Consider the following 18412-nt stretch of genomic DNA (forward strand, 5'->3'; position numbering starts at 1 on the left):
AAGATCCTCTTGGTCTGTACAAATTATTAGGGGAGTCAATAAATGTATGCGAAGATGGCGTGTGGAGTCACAAGTTCCCAGCGTGCATACCCACAACTAGTATTACGAATTACACAGGTACGCAAATATTTTGCCACCATCCCAACTCTGAGGTATTTTCTCTTGGTACTTCAATCAACCTTTATCCTCGAATTTGACATGCGTCCAGCTGGAGGAACAACAATACACTCCTGCTCTACGGGCAGCAGAAGATCGTGATTGTGCTGAGGAAGAAGAGTGAAGATTCAAAATCATTCATTGTCAGTGTGGTTTCAGGATATTTTGTCAACGATTTTTTGTCCGCGCACCTTTTGTGTCTAGTAGTTTACGCCCACACGTGAAATAAGCAACAGTAACTTGGTCCAAGCGTTATATTTTAGTCGGTATGTAAAATTATATTGACAATATGGAAATGAGAAATTGAGAGAGAAGGAGGTGTTGTTATGGTTGCTCATTTTCTAAATGAAATGATATTACTTTCTCCTTTTGAATCATCTTTTTAAATTCTCATTGGTGAATATTTGGTTTAATTTCTATCCTTAAAATATTGAATGTACAATATACCTTACATATGTATAGGTACTTTTTTATTTTTTTTTTTTATTTTTTTCTTTACGAAATAATTGAAAACATTTATATTTTTAAAACGTGACAAATATTTGTAAAACCTTTTCCAAGCGCCATTAATCTCAATGAGCCGCAGTTGTGCCAACAGAAACTGGAAAAATGAATAAAAGAGGAAAAAAAACCAAGAAGCACGCAATATTTAGTTTTAACCCATTTGTACATCGATCTTTCAGAGTCGAATACGTCAAATTTTGAGCGTTTGGTTGCGCGCACACCTCGCTGCAGCACAATAAAAGCACAAATTGTAAAAGGAAAAATTTGAGTGCTTTGGAAATCATTAAATTTGACACGGAACCACCAATATTTAAAAAAAAAACACACATTATATTATTATTCTCCTTTGATAAATTGATACATATTTTTTTACCATCAATTTAAATGAGAATAATCAATGCAGAGTGTGCTAACATTTCAAAATCATGAGTTAAAAAACGCTAAATATTAAAGCCTAACAGAGCGGAGCGGCGTGCTGCCAGCGCGAGAGGCTCACTGCCCATTGGCGCCTACAAACCTAAGTGGATACTTCACGCACTGCGCAATGCTTGAAGTATCCATTTAGGTTTGTAGGCGCCAATGCGCATCTCGCGCTGGCCGCCCGCCCACCGTGCGGCAGCGCGGCGCCTGAAGCAACTATTTCACAACAGAAAAATCTAAGGGCCTTTAGCTGAGGCAAAGAGATCTAGAGGTTTATCCGATTCAGGTATAAAAAGGTGGGAATTTCTTGAAAGATAAATAAGTCCTGTTACACCAAAGAGGTGTAGAGAGTTTTAGTGAATTTCGTCTCATGGAATTGACGCTCCTCCATTTTTACCAAAACTCTCAACTATATATTATTCTCCGTTGGACCAAAAAGACAAAACAAAAAAAACGAGCAAACCCTCATTCTTCCAAGACATTATATATTTTCATCCAAAAACGTCGTGAGCGTAAGTCGTTTGTATTTACATGTGGGCTAATTAACTTTGGGTCTCAACTGGGACGTGGACCAAAACTCCCGTGCCGAAAAAACGCGTGGACGTGAATTACTGGGAAAAACAGGTGCGCGGAAAAAAATCGTTGACGAAATGTCCCATAACCTTCAGTGTTGTTAAGGTGATTCGATGGACCCTATATTTTGTGTCAGGACGAATTGCTATATATCGCATCGATTGGTTCCATTATTTAAGCAAATCGTCATTTTTCTCGAATTTTGAGATCGCAATTCTGTTGTCAGGATACTAAAGAATTCGTGTACCAATTTTGACGAACAATTTCAACGTAATAAAGGCGTTGTTTTTTTAGAGGAAAAATATCGCATTCAAGTGCAGTTCCGATATCAGTATCAATGCGTTATTTTTCTTCTAAAATAACCACGTTTCCATTACGTGTAATTTGTTTGTCAAATTTGGAAAGTGAATTCTTTAGTATCCTGACAACAGAATTGCGATCTGAATGATCGGTTATTGATATTTTCCCATATGGAGTCGTGGTAAAGAATCGTTTATTAAGGAGTCCGTTGCGCGCACTTTGTTTATCGATTCTTTTCCATCGGTTTAAATGGTAGATCTATTAATAATACAATCCTAGCTGGAGCGCACTTAAGCTATGCATTCATGACTGCAAAAATGTCAAAGGAAATCGACAAGCCCAGCGTGCATGAAGGATATTTCAATTGTGATCTTCCGTCGCATCTCTAAGGCGCAATGATACAACTATTTAATCACTCCGGAATGCGTAAGGTATCACGCCGCATTTGAAGGCGTTTTCAGAACAGCCAAGTTCCGATACCCGGATAATCGTTTTGCATACTTCATATTCATTTGTTATATTCCGTACCACTTGCTTATTTTTAATCCTCGTTTAAAAACAACCCATTTGCTATATATCGCAAATGGCGAGGCATGAATGGTCGATTACCGATATTTCTCCATTCGAAGCTATGGTAAAGAATCGAATATTATGGAGTTCGTTGCGAGAACCCTGTTCATAAATTCTTTTCCATAGGTTTAAATGTCAGATCAATCAATGAATCGCAAAGCACGCCACGCCACTGAAGGAAAATGTATGTTTTCAGAGGATTCACCCCCGACGATATCGGTGAAGGTGCCTTTGGGGTCGGCATTTGTGGAGAACAACGGGATCCTGACGGCCTACTCTGGTTCGATAGTGCACCTTGATTGCCTGTACTTGCGAAGGATGGGCAAGCCGGAGTGGTCCTGGACCTCATCTTACAGAAATTACTTGACAGGTGACGATAATGACACTATCAATATTCAATTGGATTCTACGGTATTGCACGGAAAAAAATAATATTGCTGGTTTAACAATGGATCACTAGACAAGATACGAATTTCAGCATTCTGATACATGCTTCTTAACCAAAATTTCACGTAAAACACGATGCGCATAACGTAAATTACCAAAATCAACTCCTCACGAAGATATTTAATGATTCTTGATGCGTGAATTCAAACCACCCGCCCATGAAAACTCGATGCTCTACGTGATTCACATCGCGCGCTAAACGTTTATCATGACAGTCTCTATGCGATATAAAAATCTGGCAACCTCAATCTTGACGCTTTGGCTCAATTATAGCAAATTGCTTATAGTTTGAACAACACATGGTGGGAAATGAACATTGCCCGATTGAGAATATCGCTGAAACAGTTGTAGTGCGCGATTTAACTCACGTACTCAGCTTTGAGTTTCTTGTGAACGGGCAGTTCAAATTCCTCGTAACAAATGTGAGATTAAAACGTTAATATGTTCGTTAGAAGTTGGTTTCAGTCATTTTCGTTGCGCGAATCGTATTCTGCGTGAAATTTTGGTTGAGAAGCATGTATCAGAATCCTTTAATTCGTACCTTGTATTGTGGTCCATTTCGTACTAGGTTGTAGGGACTGCGAAGCTATACTGCCCTGCTAAGGAAGAACGCCGTATGAACATTTAAGAGTTCCCAAATTTCCTTGGATATAACGTGTATTTTTGAGGAAAGTTATGCATATTTCTCTGTGGAATTTCCAGGTATTTTCGATTAAATTGTGACAAAATAGTCCGAAAAATTGGAAAAACATATATTCACAATTTTCCCCTTAAATTCGTGTTTTATTGGAGGAATTTTGGCAACGCCCAAAGTTTCATACGGCGTTCTTCATTAGCACGGCAGTATAGTCATTTTCAATACTTTTCGTTGCGCAAATCGTATTCTACGTTAAGTTTTGGTTAAGAGACATGTCTTTAGAATGCTTGACTTCGTGCCTTGTCTCTAGCGGTCAATGGCGCCAAAAAACTTAAAAACCTACCGCAAGGTTTGATTCTGTCTTCCTTGTCTAACGCTTTGTCTATCGAGTTCAATAATCAGCCTGCTGGCTAAGAGCATAAATGGGGGGAAGGGGTCGAAAGAATGGCGACGAAAAACTCAAAAACCTACCGCAAGTTTTATTCCGTCTTGCCATACCACTATTGTTACTTACAGGATCGAAGATGCACTTCGTCTATATCAAGCTGCTTATGATGGTAGTTCGGAGCAAATAATCGAATAATGCTCCTTGTCCGAAACTAAGACCTCTCATCCCTCACAAGGGCTCCGTAAGAGGATTAAGTGCGCCTCCATGCCCGAGGAGCCAGTGGCGTGGGGTGCTTTGCGATGTATCGATTGATCTACCGTTCCAGCATACGGAAAAGAATCGATAAACAGGGTGATCGCTACGAACACCTCAAAAATCGATACTTTACCACAGCTGCAAACGGGGAAAAATCGATAATCGATCATTCACGCCTCGCCACCACGAGGAGCCCTCGCGAATTTTTTACGCGTGGATTTGCCAAGTTTTAATAATAACACCAGAATCCGGAATTGGTTGGAACCGAATGAAAATTGTAAGCTAGAAGATTTTTGATTTTTGACGGCACCACAAGATTCAACGTTGAAAAGTATTGAGCAAATGCCTCCTGCGTTTTTACGCTATAACTCATCGTTTTTGAGATAATAGGAACTAATAGGGAATAATAGGAGCTGATAATAGGGGGATAATGGGGTCCCCGCGGAAATCGTTTTTCGAAGAAAAGTTACACCACAAAAATGTCTTCTTTTGGCCCAAAGAATCGACTCCCTCAATATTCGTACTTAATCCTGGGACACCCTGTATTGCCACCGATTTAATCGCGCTGACCAATTACCGATAAAATCGCTATTCATCGCGATCACTGCTACTCGGGATAGGAGTGAGGTGCATTTTGTTGGTATCCCTCAACCTTAACTCGTTCGTTGTATTCCATCTGAAAACACGGAATTGAATTCTGACAACACGGAGGATAACGCAAAAAGGAAAGCTCGTGGATTCTAAGCTGCTAAAATCGTCGCCCCTCTGACGTAAGAACGTATCTCGGTTTCCGTATGAGCCATGGAAAGCGTAGATTCAAACGTAAAACATGGCTGACGTAAGAATCGAGATACGCCCTTATGTCAAAAGTCGGATGGCGTGGCAGACTCTCTGATCGCCAGCGGCTGTAAGGAGACTCTTGCGAATGTCGAGAAAAAATATTGTTTAAAATCTCCTCGGGAGAAAGAAATGAGCTGATCTTATAACAAGCTCTGGGACCAGGGAAAGCGCACGTCTAATAAATGTTTTTCATCGTCATTTCCGGGTGGATCCTCTGACAAAATTATAGAAAAAGACACGTACGCACAAAATGTTTCCTTTGAGCCGTAAAATGTTTTAAGTTCTCAGAAGAAATCCCTACACGGCTACTTTTAGGTGACATCGGAGTTTAGTTTGAGATGCACTTATATAAGTCCATCTTGCATTGGATCTCTTTCTGTTCATGCCCAAAATGGTATCAACAATTTTATAATTCTTCGGTAAATTTTTTGCAATTTGACCATGAGCGCAAAGTCACCTGCTTGCCCTTCGAACATGCTAAGAACTAAAATCATTATATTGAATTGAAGCGAATTTGTCGAAAATGTGGCTATTTTTGAGGCCTCCCGGGCAAAGTAGGAGAAGTCCGGCACCTAGCACTTCCGTACTAAGGAAGAACGCCGTATGAGCCTTCAGACGTTGCCAAATTTCCTTGGATGAAATATTATTTTTCAGGAGATTCTATGTATATTTTTCTTTTGCTTTCTCTGAGTATTTTATTCACAATCAGATCTAAATTATCTGAACAATTCAAGAGAAAGTATTCATAACTCTCCTAAAGAATAAACATTTTATTGGAGGAAATTTGGCAACTCTCGAATGTTTATACGGCGTTCTCCCTTAGCACGACAGAGTACACCCTCGACCAGGGTACACATAAAAGCTGAGCAATTTTTTCCCCCAAAAAATAGGGCATATGCTTTGCTGGTCTAAGTTCATTCTCAATTAAATCCTATCTTACGTGCTCCTTCCTATCTTTGTGATACTCTCAGCTAAAATGAGTTTTTTTTTCGTATATTCCATTCGAATGCAGGGTGGGCTGTTGCAGAAGAGGAAAAGGACTCGAAGTACAGACTCTCCATACACTACGTTAAGAATCAAGATGCTGGTGTTTACACCTGCTCTACACCGCATGGCCTTACAAATAGTATTATTCTAAGAGTCTCAGGTAAGTCGCATCAAAGATACTGGAGGCCAAAATTTCTGAGGAAGTATTTGTTGCTGTGGATTATTTTCTTCGAACTTTCGACCTCACTATCCTGCTAAAAATTACCATAATGATGTTTCTTTGTTTATTTTTCTTTCTTTAGAATGAGTGAACATTACTCACAAAAAATTACAATGGGAGGACAAGGCGTATAAATGCATTTTTTAAAAATAATTAGATATTTATGGTTTTAAGTGAATCTAGTCTTAATGCATATTCTGTGAAAAATTCGCTCCCAAATTCCAATTTTTAATCATCAAAAAGTCAGTTTGAACTTTCTCTCTGCCAAAGGAATCCACGTAGTTTCGATATTTCAAACACGTATTTCTCGAAATAGGAAAAAATGCATTTATGTGCCTTCGTCTTCCGAGCCCTTCCATTGCGATCGGGTTTTCTTAAAAACAATAAAACGTGAGTGGAGGTTTAAACTGTTGCAATCTGAGCTAGTCATTTTTTGACTTTAACCATTGAAACACTAGTCTACCATCCCATACCGCATGGTATTCGGGTTGTGTTTTGATTTTGTGTATCTTACTGATTAAATGTTTACAGATGTACAGTGTACAGCATTAGTCTTCCCAGACGCGTATGTGCGAGCCAGAATCGAGGGGCAAAAACTGGGGCAGACGGCCACATTCTATTGTCCGCTCGGCTTCCGACTCGACGGATCCCCCAACATAACCTGTCAAAGCTCAGGTAAGTACAACAACCTTTCAGTGGAGATTTTGAAAGTTGGCAGCGCTGTTTCTCCTCTTTTCAAATCTATTAACATAAATCGTTTCCCGGTTAAACAAACTGCTTAACCAAGAATCGATAGTGTCACATACTGCAGAGATTTCAATTTTTATTGAAAAGATTTTTCAAAATTTAAAATTTTTTAACTTATTTACTTTTTCTTTTGTTTATATCTTTTAAATCGATACAATTTATTTGAATATAGTTAGGTTGAATGGAAAAATGATGATTTATTGTCATTGTAGCCAAGGTTATTTACCGATTAAGAATTAGATTAAATGTATTCTTCTTTTATTTTATGAGTTACATATGTATACTTTGATGATTTGATACAGTGTTTTTTACATTAATCAATTTAAACTCAGCCAGATACATACATGAGTCGCTTTTATAGCGCTCTTTGGCGCTGCGCAACGCCTAATCGCTACAAAACTCGGTTTTTCCACAGGTCATCAGGGAGTTGACACTCCCTCATTTCATTTAATACCCCCTGTCGCCACCCTCTCACTGGGCGTCCCCTTCGTCTCCTCCCGGGAGGAACCCAATCGAGCATCTTTTTTGGCAGCCTCTCTTCCGTCATCCTCTTGACATGACCGTACCAGACAAGATAAAGCTCAGTCAGATAAAGTTGCTTAAAATGTTAATGGTATTAGTTCATAGTCTAAGGATCGCTGAGTTTCCTCCTTCTATTGGCATTACAGTTAAATAAGTAGGAATTAAATTGAGAGAACATAGTGTTACCAACTTTCAAGAATCGCCACTGCAAACTTCGTTGTATCGACTTAATGTTACCTAGGTATAAAAAATCTGACTTGCTTCTGTGTAAGCTTGTAAAAAAAAAAAAAAAAAAAAAAAAAAAAAAAAAAAAAAAAAAAAAACTATTACATCAGCAGAGGAGCGGAGATTTTTGAGAGATCAAACAAAATCGAGATTTAAGCACGGACAAAGATTCGGTGCGGACCAATTTCAAGAATTTTCTATACAAAGAGAAATCAAACAAAAGTTTGGATGATACGGGAGGTATAAACACAATATAACCCAAGCCTTCGGTTATAACTCTGGGGATTTCGAGTCTTTCTACTGTTTTCGTCTGCGCTAAATTAACCACAAACTGTACTAAAATCAACGCAGAGTGCGGGTTGATTTGTGTTACACTTCCTACGCTAGCCAAACGTAACACAAGAACACGAATATTATTATCAGTGTATGTTACTACATATATCTAATACAATTTAATTCAACCATAGTTGATACGTTGGAGGAAGCGATACTAACTCTATAGACTTGTAATTTGACGATGTTAAGATTTTTAAAAAGCGCGAAAATTACCTCTCTGATTAACGAGACGGGGTTTGCCCGGATATAGAACGTGGTGAGCCCGTAGATTTAATTATGTAATTGGAGCCTATCTTGTTGGATTTTTTATCGCAGTTGCCACCTCATACTGAAAACTAGCGGGAAAGTTCTAATACGTTTGAGAAGCGCGCAGCTGTCAGTCTGTATTCAAAGTGAAAAATAAAATTTTTATAAATGGATGGCGCACCAGAGGTTATGAAAAAATCTAGAAAGAACCCAGCTAATATGAAACGTATTAATTTTTGCTTTGACGGCATTAACATAACAAAATTTTCTACAGATGTAGGCGCGTTTGGAAGTTCAAGAAAAAAGATGAAAACCGATGAGAAAAGAACTCGTCTACTTTCTCTCATTGTGCATTTTCTAAGTTAAGCTGCTACAAACTCGAAGTTAGGAAGAAGAGTTCATTTGATGATGCAATGTCAAAGATATCCAACGACCTCATCCTCACGTAATCGTTATGTAAACCATGAGTCCTTGTAAGGAAAGGAGGAACAGAGAATTTGCAGGTGTCTGAAATTTGATAAATTTCGTGTTTAAGTGGGAACTGCTGAGTGAGCTGAACACGAGGATACCATTGGCTCATGAATTGAACAATTATTGGAGAAGATTCGACAAAATGATCTAATCTGCTAAAATACATGTGTTGAAATGTAAAATTCCGCCTAATGACGTCACTAGGCGGTGCATTTTCTCGCTTTTAAATCTATTTTTACACTATTTCCCATATCAGAAAAAAAATATAAAAAATACCGTAAAATAGCTCTTTAAACACTTTCAGACGAAGCAATAAGAAATGTGCATGCAAATTCTCCATTGATCCCGAACTTTCTCGATCCTATCGTGAATTTGTGAAATGGACCACTAAACAAAGTACGCCTACAATACCGCAGGAACACTTCACGCATTGCGCCAAAGACCGTCCAGTTGAAGAGAGACGCAAATAAGCGCCTACGAGACCGCATGAATACTTCACACATTGCGCGTATACCATCTATATAATCTACTTTCACACTATATCCCATATCAGAAAAAACCCATAAAAAAATACTGTGAAATCAGCTCTTTAAGCCCTTTCAGATGACGAAGCAATAAAAAACGTGCATGCAATTTCTCCATTTGAGGAACGACTATGAATATAGTCTTTGGGTGTTTCCTTATCTCATATGCGGTCTCCTTTACCTCTTCAGCGAAATGCCGCTGGCAACAATGCTCGCGGGCTAATTTACATTCCTGTCCATTTTTCTTGGAAATCCGCGGTTAACTCCCCTCAGTTCTCGTTAAATCCTTGTCATATATAACCCTCGCCTCCCATTCCTCTGAGTAGTCTTAATTAATCACTGCACAATCGTTCTCCCTCCTTCAGTGAACTATTAGCCAGCAATGACGCTCAAAATAAGTATTTTTCAGGAATATCATGCGTATTTTTCCTTAAAATGTTCAGATATTTTAAATTAAATTGCGAACAAAACTGTCCGAAAAATTCAAAGAAAACTATTCACAATTTTTCCAGTAAATTTGGTTTTTCTTTGGGGAAATACGGCAACATCTGAAGGTTCAGACGGCGTTTTTCTAAAGCACGGCAGAAGTTGCATGCGTGTCCGTCGGCGAGTAGTCAAAAAACGCATTTTCCGCCATTTTGTAAAAAATTGCTTGATGCTTTGATTATCCCTCGCTCTCAAAATTCCTCTTTTTGTCAAACTAGAATGTAAAGAAGATTCCTATGTGAAAAATGACAGGTTCGAACGAGGATCGCGCCGAACAACGCGGAGATGAAATAATGTGCCATCAGGCGGGGTGACGCACTACGCAGTACAATTTTTCTTCAAAATTTCAATAGAAATACGAATGAAATGAGGGAAGTCTGACAATATCAACTCTCGAGCACAATATAAGTGCTAACAATGAACAATGGTTCACTGCAAAACTAAGAACGCTGGCAAAAAATACAAACAAAAACATAAAACCAGAAAAAATAACGCCATTTTTATAATCTACCCTCCACTTTTTCCCTCTTTTTCTGCTGGTTTTATGGCTTCGTGTCAACACTGAAAAAAAAATATTGCTGAATTTGCCTTGCACGCGGGTATTTCATGGCATGGTGTAGCTAAAAAACGAATGTGCAAACCATGCAGGTGAAATCGCTACACAAATTTCAGCTAACTTACACACACGCGTGTAGGTGATTTTGCTCTCTGAAAAGCTACGTCTGTTACCTTTTTAGTTATTCTTCCGTAAATTTCGCTATTTTTCCGTAAATTCCGCTATTTCAGCCTAAATATTGAGCTATTTTCACTGTTCGTAAAGTACCAATACCAAAAAATGCAGTTACACTTCCAAGCCACTCGATGCAAGATTAACTGCATGAAGGCGCGAAGATGTAGCAAATCGGTGTAGCAATCCGTGCTAGTCGTTCACTTGATTCAACACCGTGCACGGATAAGAAAGCTTTACGAAGTGAAGCAAATTTTGCTCCACCCAAAATCGGTGAATTAGCAAACCTTTTTTTTCAGTGTTCGTGTCTAGCACCTTCAGCCAACATCATCAACGCCTCGCCACTACAACAGCATTCACCGTCCCGATCAGCAATGTTATGAAAGCCAACAGAACTGTTGCCACGAAACATTGGCGGATCCAGCAAATGGGCAACATGTTCTTTTCTCCGTTTAAACCCATGGAACTGTATCGATTCTTGGAGAGGTCAGGTGCTCCGACAAGAATCGCGATTATTTAGCATAGGCTTAAATGGAGGAAATCTGGTGCTGCCAAATTGCTGGATCCGCTGCTGCTCAAAAAGAACATTGTAACACAGACTTAGAACGAAGAAAGGATCTGCATTCTGCAATTTACTAGGAGCATTAAAATTCCTTTTTCCTCGTGAAGGGTATGATCAATTTCATAGTATTTTCTGTAATCACTATTTTTTCCGAGTCAGATGTCACCTTAATGATGCGATATGAACTCACGCGACGAAAGGCAAAAAAAAGGGGAACTACGCGCCCCTCAATTTACACGCGAGTGTCGAAAACTTCTGCGAAACTTGTGCGAAGGTTTCGCACGATTCAGATACAATACACAATTTTAATTGTTGCCATACGTGTAATTTGTATCTTCCGACTTCGAATCAATCGTCAGCTGCGTTAATCAGTGGCGCTTTGGGATGTCTCGAATGATCTGTCATTTGAACCTATGAAAAAGGATCGATAAACAGGGTGTTCGCAACGAACATTTCAATAATCGATGCTATACTAAAGCTTCAAATGGGGAAATATCGATAGTCAATTATTCACGCCTCGCCATACTGCGGGTTAAAGAGCGTTGAACTACTATTTGCTCTAAAAGAATGAAAACCATTTTGTCTGAAGATTGTACTTTTTATCAAGGGAGTTTTCTTTCAACCAGCATCTTTTGCATACTGTTCGACGATCAGTAAATAATTTGAACAAAAAATTGTGGTGATTTTATAATTTAGAAGTAGATATAGTACTTTAGGAATTACTTTGGACAGAATAATTGAATCTATCAATTGCAAAATCCATATATTTAGTGATTATACACATTTTGGTACTAGAGATGAACAAAATTCTCTTTCCGTCTTTTTGAAGTCGTTAAGTAAATTTTCCCTGCTACCACAATTCGTTGTGATAAATAACCTGGAGAGTCAATCTTCAACGAGTGTTAGATTAATTTTCTACGACTATGAGGTTTTAGAAAAAAAGTTTTAACTTCTAGAATTTTACACATCATGTGTGGATATTTTAAAAATATCTGTATAATAAATTAAGAGAGTTATGTGTCGTATTCGAAAACTCAATACCCTCAATCGCTAAATTAGATTTGGCAAATGTGGCTAGAAGGCCTCCTGTAGTTAGGTCTTAAGGCAACCATCCTCCATTTAACTTAATTCAATGCGTCTTTAGATAAAAGCTTTTAATTGCCTCTGCTGGAAGAATCTCACCCATTAAGACATATCCCCTGCCTCTGCGAGAGAGAAAAAGATAGGACGTGTTTGGGAAAATATTTAATTAAAAATAAACATTAATGAATTAAGTTTCTTTTAAAACTCTCTGAGCCCACTGGGGCGGAATTCCTTGGTTGCGCCAAACCCTTCCTCAAAGGATAATGTAATTTTGACGGTTTTACACGAAGTTTTGAGCCTCGAATTAAATGGCTAAGTAAGGTAGCCGCTCTCTTTGTTGCAAGATATTCCAAACCTCTGCATTTGTTTGCCTCCAGGTTTGGTGGGGCACTCAATATTCCTTGCTTATATGAAGACGACAACAGGGTCAACTAGGTCAATTTTCGACCGCGCGTTTAAAGCGAATGGGGCAATTATTTCTATAAATTTTGCCTATTAAAAAAAAATGCGTTGTTTCTTAACGTTGTACCGCGCGGACACGTAATCATTGAGCCAGAGATGAATGAGTTAGACCTACAGCTTCACTCTTCGTATGGTCAAACATGTTGGATTTTAGGTACTACTTTAATGCGACGAAATAAAACATTTTGTCTATGGATAAAATCCTCTGCGGAATAATTACTAACGACATTAATTATAATTTTAAAAATTCTGGAAATACGAGATGTAATTAAAAGTATCCACCTTCATTAAGTCACAGGCCCTACAATGCATATTTTCCGGTGGATCTTATTGGTCCAGATCATAATGGATTGTACCTCTCATTTAAATAGTCTAATAAGCAAGGAACATAAGAGGATTACGGTTAAAGCTTCGATAAACGATACTCCATCAACAACAATAACCCGACTCTTGAGTAAAAGTTGGTTGGGTGGAACGAAAACTTGTTATTTTATAAAAAATTTGACTGCTTCGGTGGAGAAACAATTTTCCCTCTAATCGCCGAGATCAAAAGAGGTAAGAGAGCAAATTCGGAGAGCAAAAAAGGTCTCTCTCTTGCGAGAATAAATGCTCACCTGAATTTCAAAATGCTTTGATGCTCATTCACTGCCCTGTGTTTGATTTTGAGACGCTTATCTTATCCTTTCTCAGCATTTTTTGTTTCTTTCAAAATTACTCTACATTATTCTGAGGTTTCAACTCCTCCCGAGCAAATTCCTAGAATTCGAGCGAGTGCTGTTAATACCACATTTACTTCCCTGGTAAAAATTGGCAGTAGAATCTGTGTTCCAAAATACCATAGACCTACAGCCGGCTGTAAGATTTCCAATACCTTCTATAGCCGGCTACACAATTCCTTATAGCCTTTTATAGCCGATGGCGATGAAGCAACAGCCAGGCGATAAAGTGTATGCTAAACGTTACTAATTACGGATGCTAGGACTTGGTGAGTTTTTGGACTACTGCCCTCTTTTTAGGCCGTAGTATCTTGATTTATTTTCCGAGGAAAGCTCCGTACTTTTGATGGATGCCTGCCATTACTAATATATTAGAGCGCCTTCAGTTTCGTATGATACTGTGCAATACCTCTGGTGTGAAATAGTTGCTTCAAGCGCCGTGGCACGCTGCGGCGCGGCAGGCGGGCAGCTAGCGCGAAACGCGCTTTGGCGCCTACAAACCTAACAGGGATACTTCACGCGTTGCGCAATGCGTGAAGTATCCCTGTTAGGTTTGTAGGCGCCAGTGCGTCGCCGCTCCGCTTTGTGCTAGGCTCTAATATTTAATCTGGCGGAGTCAGCATTTTCAACTCATGATTTTGAAATGTTTGCACATCCTGTATGGATTGTTCTCATTTTAATTGATGAAAAAAAATATGTATTAAAGGAAAATATGATGTGTGTTTTGAAAATATTAAGGTGGTTCCGTAATAAACTTATCGATTTCCAAAGCACACGAATTTCTACACAATTTCTTATAGCCTTTTATAATCGATGACGAAAAAGCAACAGCCAGGCAATAAAGTGTAAAGCCCGGCGATAGGAACTATAGCCCGGCTGCATAATTTGTTATCGCTTCGTATAGCCCGGCCGTATGATTTTCTCCACATTCTACAGCCAGCTATATGATTTTGTGTAGCCTTTTTTAGCCGACTGTAAGAATTCCTATGGTATTTTGAAACGCAGCTATAATCGCCAATTTTTACCGGGGAGCTAAGACAAGGATTAGGCATTCTGCACTGTTTCAAGGCAATAATTTGAGCCTCTAAAGACCAAATTCATATTTAGATAACTTATATTAGGCAGGTTAACAGCTGAAGTAAGTGAAATTGTATTTTTATAAAAATTTGACAACCCACGAATGTTCGTATGACATTTTTTCTCGACACGGTAATGTACTTACTTGTTCGGTTCGTGCGTCAGAGTGCTAAAAAACAGTGGCGTGGCGTGCTTTGCTATATAAATCGATTGATCTGCCATATAAACCTGTGAAGAAGGATCGATATACAGGGTGTTCGCAGCGAACATCTATATAATCGATTCTTTACCATAGCTTCAAATGGGGAAATATCGATAATCGATCATTCACGCCCCGTCACCGCTAAAAAAACGTGCGTGTATGGTGTAAGGTTCTGGGAAAATTAAATGACCGTCTAAGTAGTTTTTTACTGTCTCACGGAAAAACTTAATGCTTGACTATGAAGCAAAGAAAAAAATTGTAAAAAATTTGTCAGGTAATCAAACTCGACTTTCCCTGAAATTCCCGGACTTGGTTATCGTAGACAGCACTGCCGTGCTAAGGACAAACGCCGTATGAGCTTTCAGACGTTGCCAAATTGCCAATTGAATAATACGTATGCATCCTAGTGCGCAGGGGTTGGATGGAACGACTCATCTTACGAAATGTTCACCTGTGCCTTAGGATAGTTTTTGAAGCGGGAAGCTTCGAAAACGCACGTTTTAAACGCCAATTTAAAAGTTATGAGTACATTTTAGTGTTTCCCGATGTGCTCATCATGATTTTGGAGCCATTCAAGGTGATTCGACGGACGCCGTTTTTGGTGTCAGAGAGACGTGCGATCCATCGCATCGATTTGTTCCATAATTTCAGCTACTTGTAATTGTTTTCGAATTTTGGAATCGCAATTCTGTTGTCATGAGTCTAAAAAATTCATGTACCAAATTTAACAAAGAAATTCAACGTAATGAAGGCGTGGTTTTTTTGGAGGAAAAATATCGCATTCAAGTGGAGTTTCGATATCAGTATCGAGTGCGATATTTTTCCTCTAAAAAAACCACGCTTTATTTCTTTGTTAAATTTGGTACATGGATTCTTTAGACCCATGACAACAGAAGTGCGAATCCAAAATTCGAAAAAAATGACAAGTAGCTGACATTATGGAACGAATCGATGCGATAGATCGCACATTCCTCTGACACAAAAAATGGCGTTCGTCGAATCACCTTAACAAAGGAGATAACTCTTTTTTTTACTCTAGCTGACATTCGCAATAGGCTTATTCACCTCGCTCCTTCTAATCTATAAACCGATCTGGGTTCAATACTCGAAATTCTCTCTGAAAACATATTTTGTCGATATCCATGCCTCCACTCTGCGCATCATCGCAAGGTATTTCCTCTCACATAAAAGAGACGTTGCGGAGAATGTAGCTGAAGAGTTCAAGAATGGATACATTGCAGGAATACTCGTGATCGCACATTGAATTAGAGGTAGGGATTACATTCTATTCATTTGGGTTTATTCACAGCAATAAAACCCCCGACGTAAGTTCCTCCGTTAACGCATCGTTAAGCACGTACATTTCATCGTAACGGGGACTCATCAAATCTTCATAGGATGCCAAATTCTCGGAATGAAACCGCTCGTAGGTAATATTATTGGGACCAAGGAATGAATCTGTTACACACTAGAGATACAAGTGACTGGATAGACTAAAAATTGAGTGATCTGGAATTCCACCGTTGCCAAGTTATCCTCTATGAAAGTCCTCAGAATCACGATTTTATGAAGATTCACTCGAACAAAAAACACATTGGATCTAGCGTCGAGACGCTCTTGAAAACATTGACAAGAAAAAAATACTCTTGATTCCATTGGATTTTTGCTTGAATCAAAACGAAATCCGCTTAAATTAAGAGGCTTGGTTCTTGATTTAAGCTAGATTCTGATTGAATTAAGAGTACTTTTTCTTGTCGATGTTTTTAAGAGTCTGGACTCTAGAGGTCTAATGTGTTTTTTTCCAGTGTTGCTAAGCTGTTTAAGGTAATCGATCTTCTATAGCACCGCTGAGAAAGCACCTATAATCGATAGATTGACAATAATACACAAAAATATCCCGAATAATTCAACTGAAAAACTCATGAGATAGGGTAAATCCAATGTACATCATTTTGATAGTTTATCAGAAAAGCTCGATTCGTAACTAAAAAAAACACATTGATCTAGAGTCCAGACCTTGAAAACATTCAAAAAAAATACTCTTGAAATCGGATTGAATCAAAACGAAATCCGAAGAGTTCTTGATTGAAAGGTTCATCAAGAGTTCTTGTCGATGTTTTTAAGAGTCTGGAAGATCCGAGTTTTTTCCGTACCTTTTCCGTACTCCCGTGCAGACCCTCCGAAACACGAGTTTCCTCAGTGTATCCGTACTTTTTCCGTACAGGAAACACCCTGTTAGAGTTAAGATAGGCGCATTAAACTTAATTCCTCTCCCCCAAAAGTGGAGCAGCTAAACTGTCTTTGACGACCCCCCCCCCCCCCACCACAATACAAACGGAGCATATTCCCAACGGCGTTGGCCCAGCCCTCCGTCGGAGCAATTACCAAAGTTTCGACCGAATCAATATCGCAATTTTTCTTGGGTTGTTCCCTCCCCTCACATAATGGAGGTGCGATAATGTGAGCAGCGAACTCACGACACCCTCCCAACCGAAATCACATATCGACGGTGAAACTACCAAACCACGTATCTCGTTTGCGGTGTTTAAAAATCTACGCTCACATTTTTTTTTTTTAAGTGACCAAATCAACATCATTCTTGAAAATTTCTGAAATTTTCTCCGCACGTGAGGAAAAATCCTAGAAATTTCAAGACTGATATTAAGTAGTTTTTCATTTAAAAAATAAAGTATGACAGAAGTCTCCGACGTCGCAAACGAGATACGTGGTTTGGTAGTTTCACCGTCGATATCCGTTTTATGCAGCATCGCGGGACACGATTAAAGCAGTTCCGAACAAATTTGTCAATGGCCAACGGCACCCGCCTAATAATGCCTAAGGTGTTGCCAGATCGCGCCACTTTCGCAACGTCATTCAACACGCCTCTCCTAAAAATTTAGAGGGAAAGAAGAGAGGATTCAGGGTACGCTAAGTGTTATTTTGCCTGCAATTTTACAGGTAAACCAGAAAATATTACTATCTTTGCTAAAACACGTGTCTTGCGTTGAATGTATATCTTGCTTACACAGAGAGAAATTTCAACACCAAAGTTTGGTTGATGCGGGAAGTAATAATCAGAAAATAACCCTAGCCTTCGGTTAACATTGCCAGGTAGTTTTCTGGAAGTTTAATAAAAAACGATTGGTAAATACCAACGTCGCGATCGAAGGAATGCATTTTCCCAGTCTCCTCATTGTTTAAAATAAAGGCAGGGTTTTTCTAGAGGAAAAATATTGCTTTCGATACCGATATCGAAACGGCACTCGAATGTGATGATTTTCCTCTGAAAGTACCACGCCATTTATTACGTTGAAGTTCTTTGTAAAATTTGGTACAGGAATTCTTCAGTCTCGTGACAATTAACAGAAGTGCGATCTCAAAATTCGAAAAAAATGATAGCTGAAATTATGGAACGAATCGATGCAATATATCGCACGTCGCTCTGACACAAAAAATGGCGTTCGTCGAATCACCTTCAGAGTTTAATCACGAAAAGCTGGAATTTCCGTACCTTTCCCGTACTTCCGTACAGACCTTCCGAAATCCGTGCTTTTTGATGTATCCGTACTTTTTCCGCACAGTAGACATTGCAATAGTTGGTTTCAGGCCTCGTCTGGTGGTCCATTGGATATTCAAATAATGGATATTCGGCTACTTGCTAAAATGAACGTCATTAGATCGACGAAAGTTAGACGAAAGTTAGATCAGCAGAGGGATCGCGGCGCGGGT

At 39.0% G+C, this 18412-nt stretch overlaps 1 protein-coding gene across 2 annotated transcripts in view; it reads left to right on the forward strand.

The window, feature by feature from the left end:
• hig (locomotion-related protein hikaru genki) overlaps positions 1-18412 on the forward strand; it is a gene marked incomplete in the record, with an annotated part of 286062 nt that overhangs the window by 257509 nt on the left and 10141 nt on the right. For both annotated transcript variants that reach the window (XM_072305530.1, XM_072305531.1), the window contains 4 exon segments: positions 1-117; positions 2720-2893; positions 6103-6237; positions 6829-6972. In XM_072305530.1, coding sequence (XP_072161631.1) covers positions 1-117; positions 2720-2893; positions 6103-6237; positions 6829-6972 — 570 coding nt within the window.

Source organism: Bemisia tabaci, chromosome 10 (assembly GCF_918797505.1).
Source record: "Bemisia tabaci chromosome 10, PGI_BMITA_v3".
NCBI lineage: Eukaryota > Metazoa > Arthropoda > Insecta > Hemiptera > Aleyrodidae > Bemisia > Bemisia tabaci.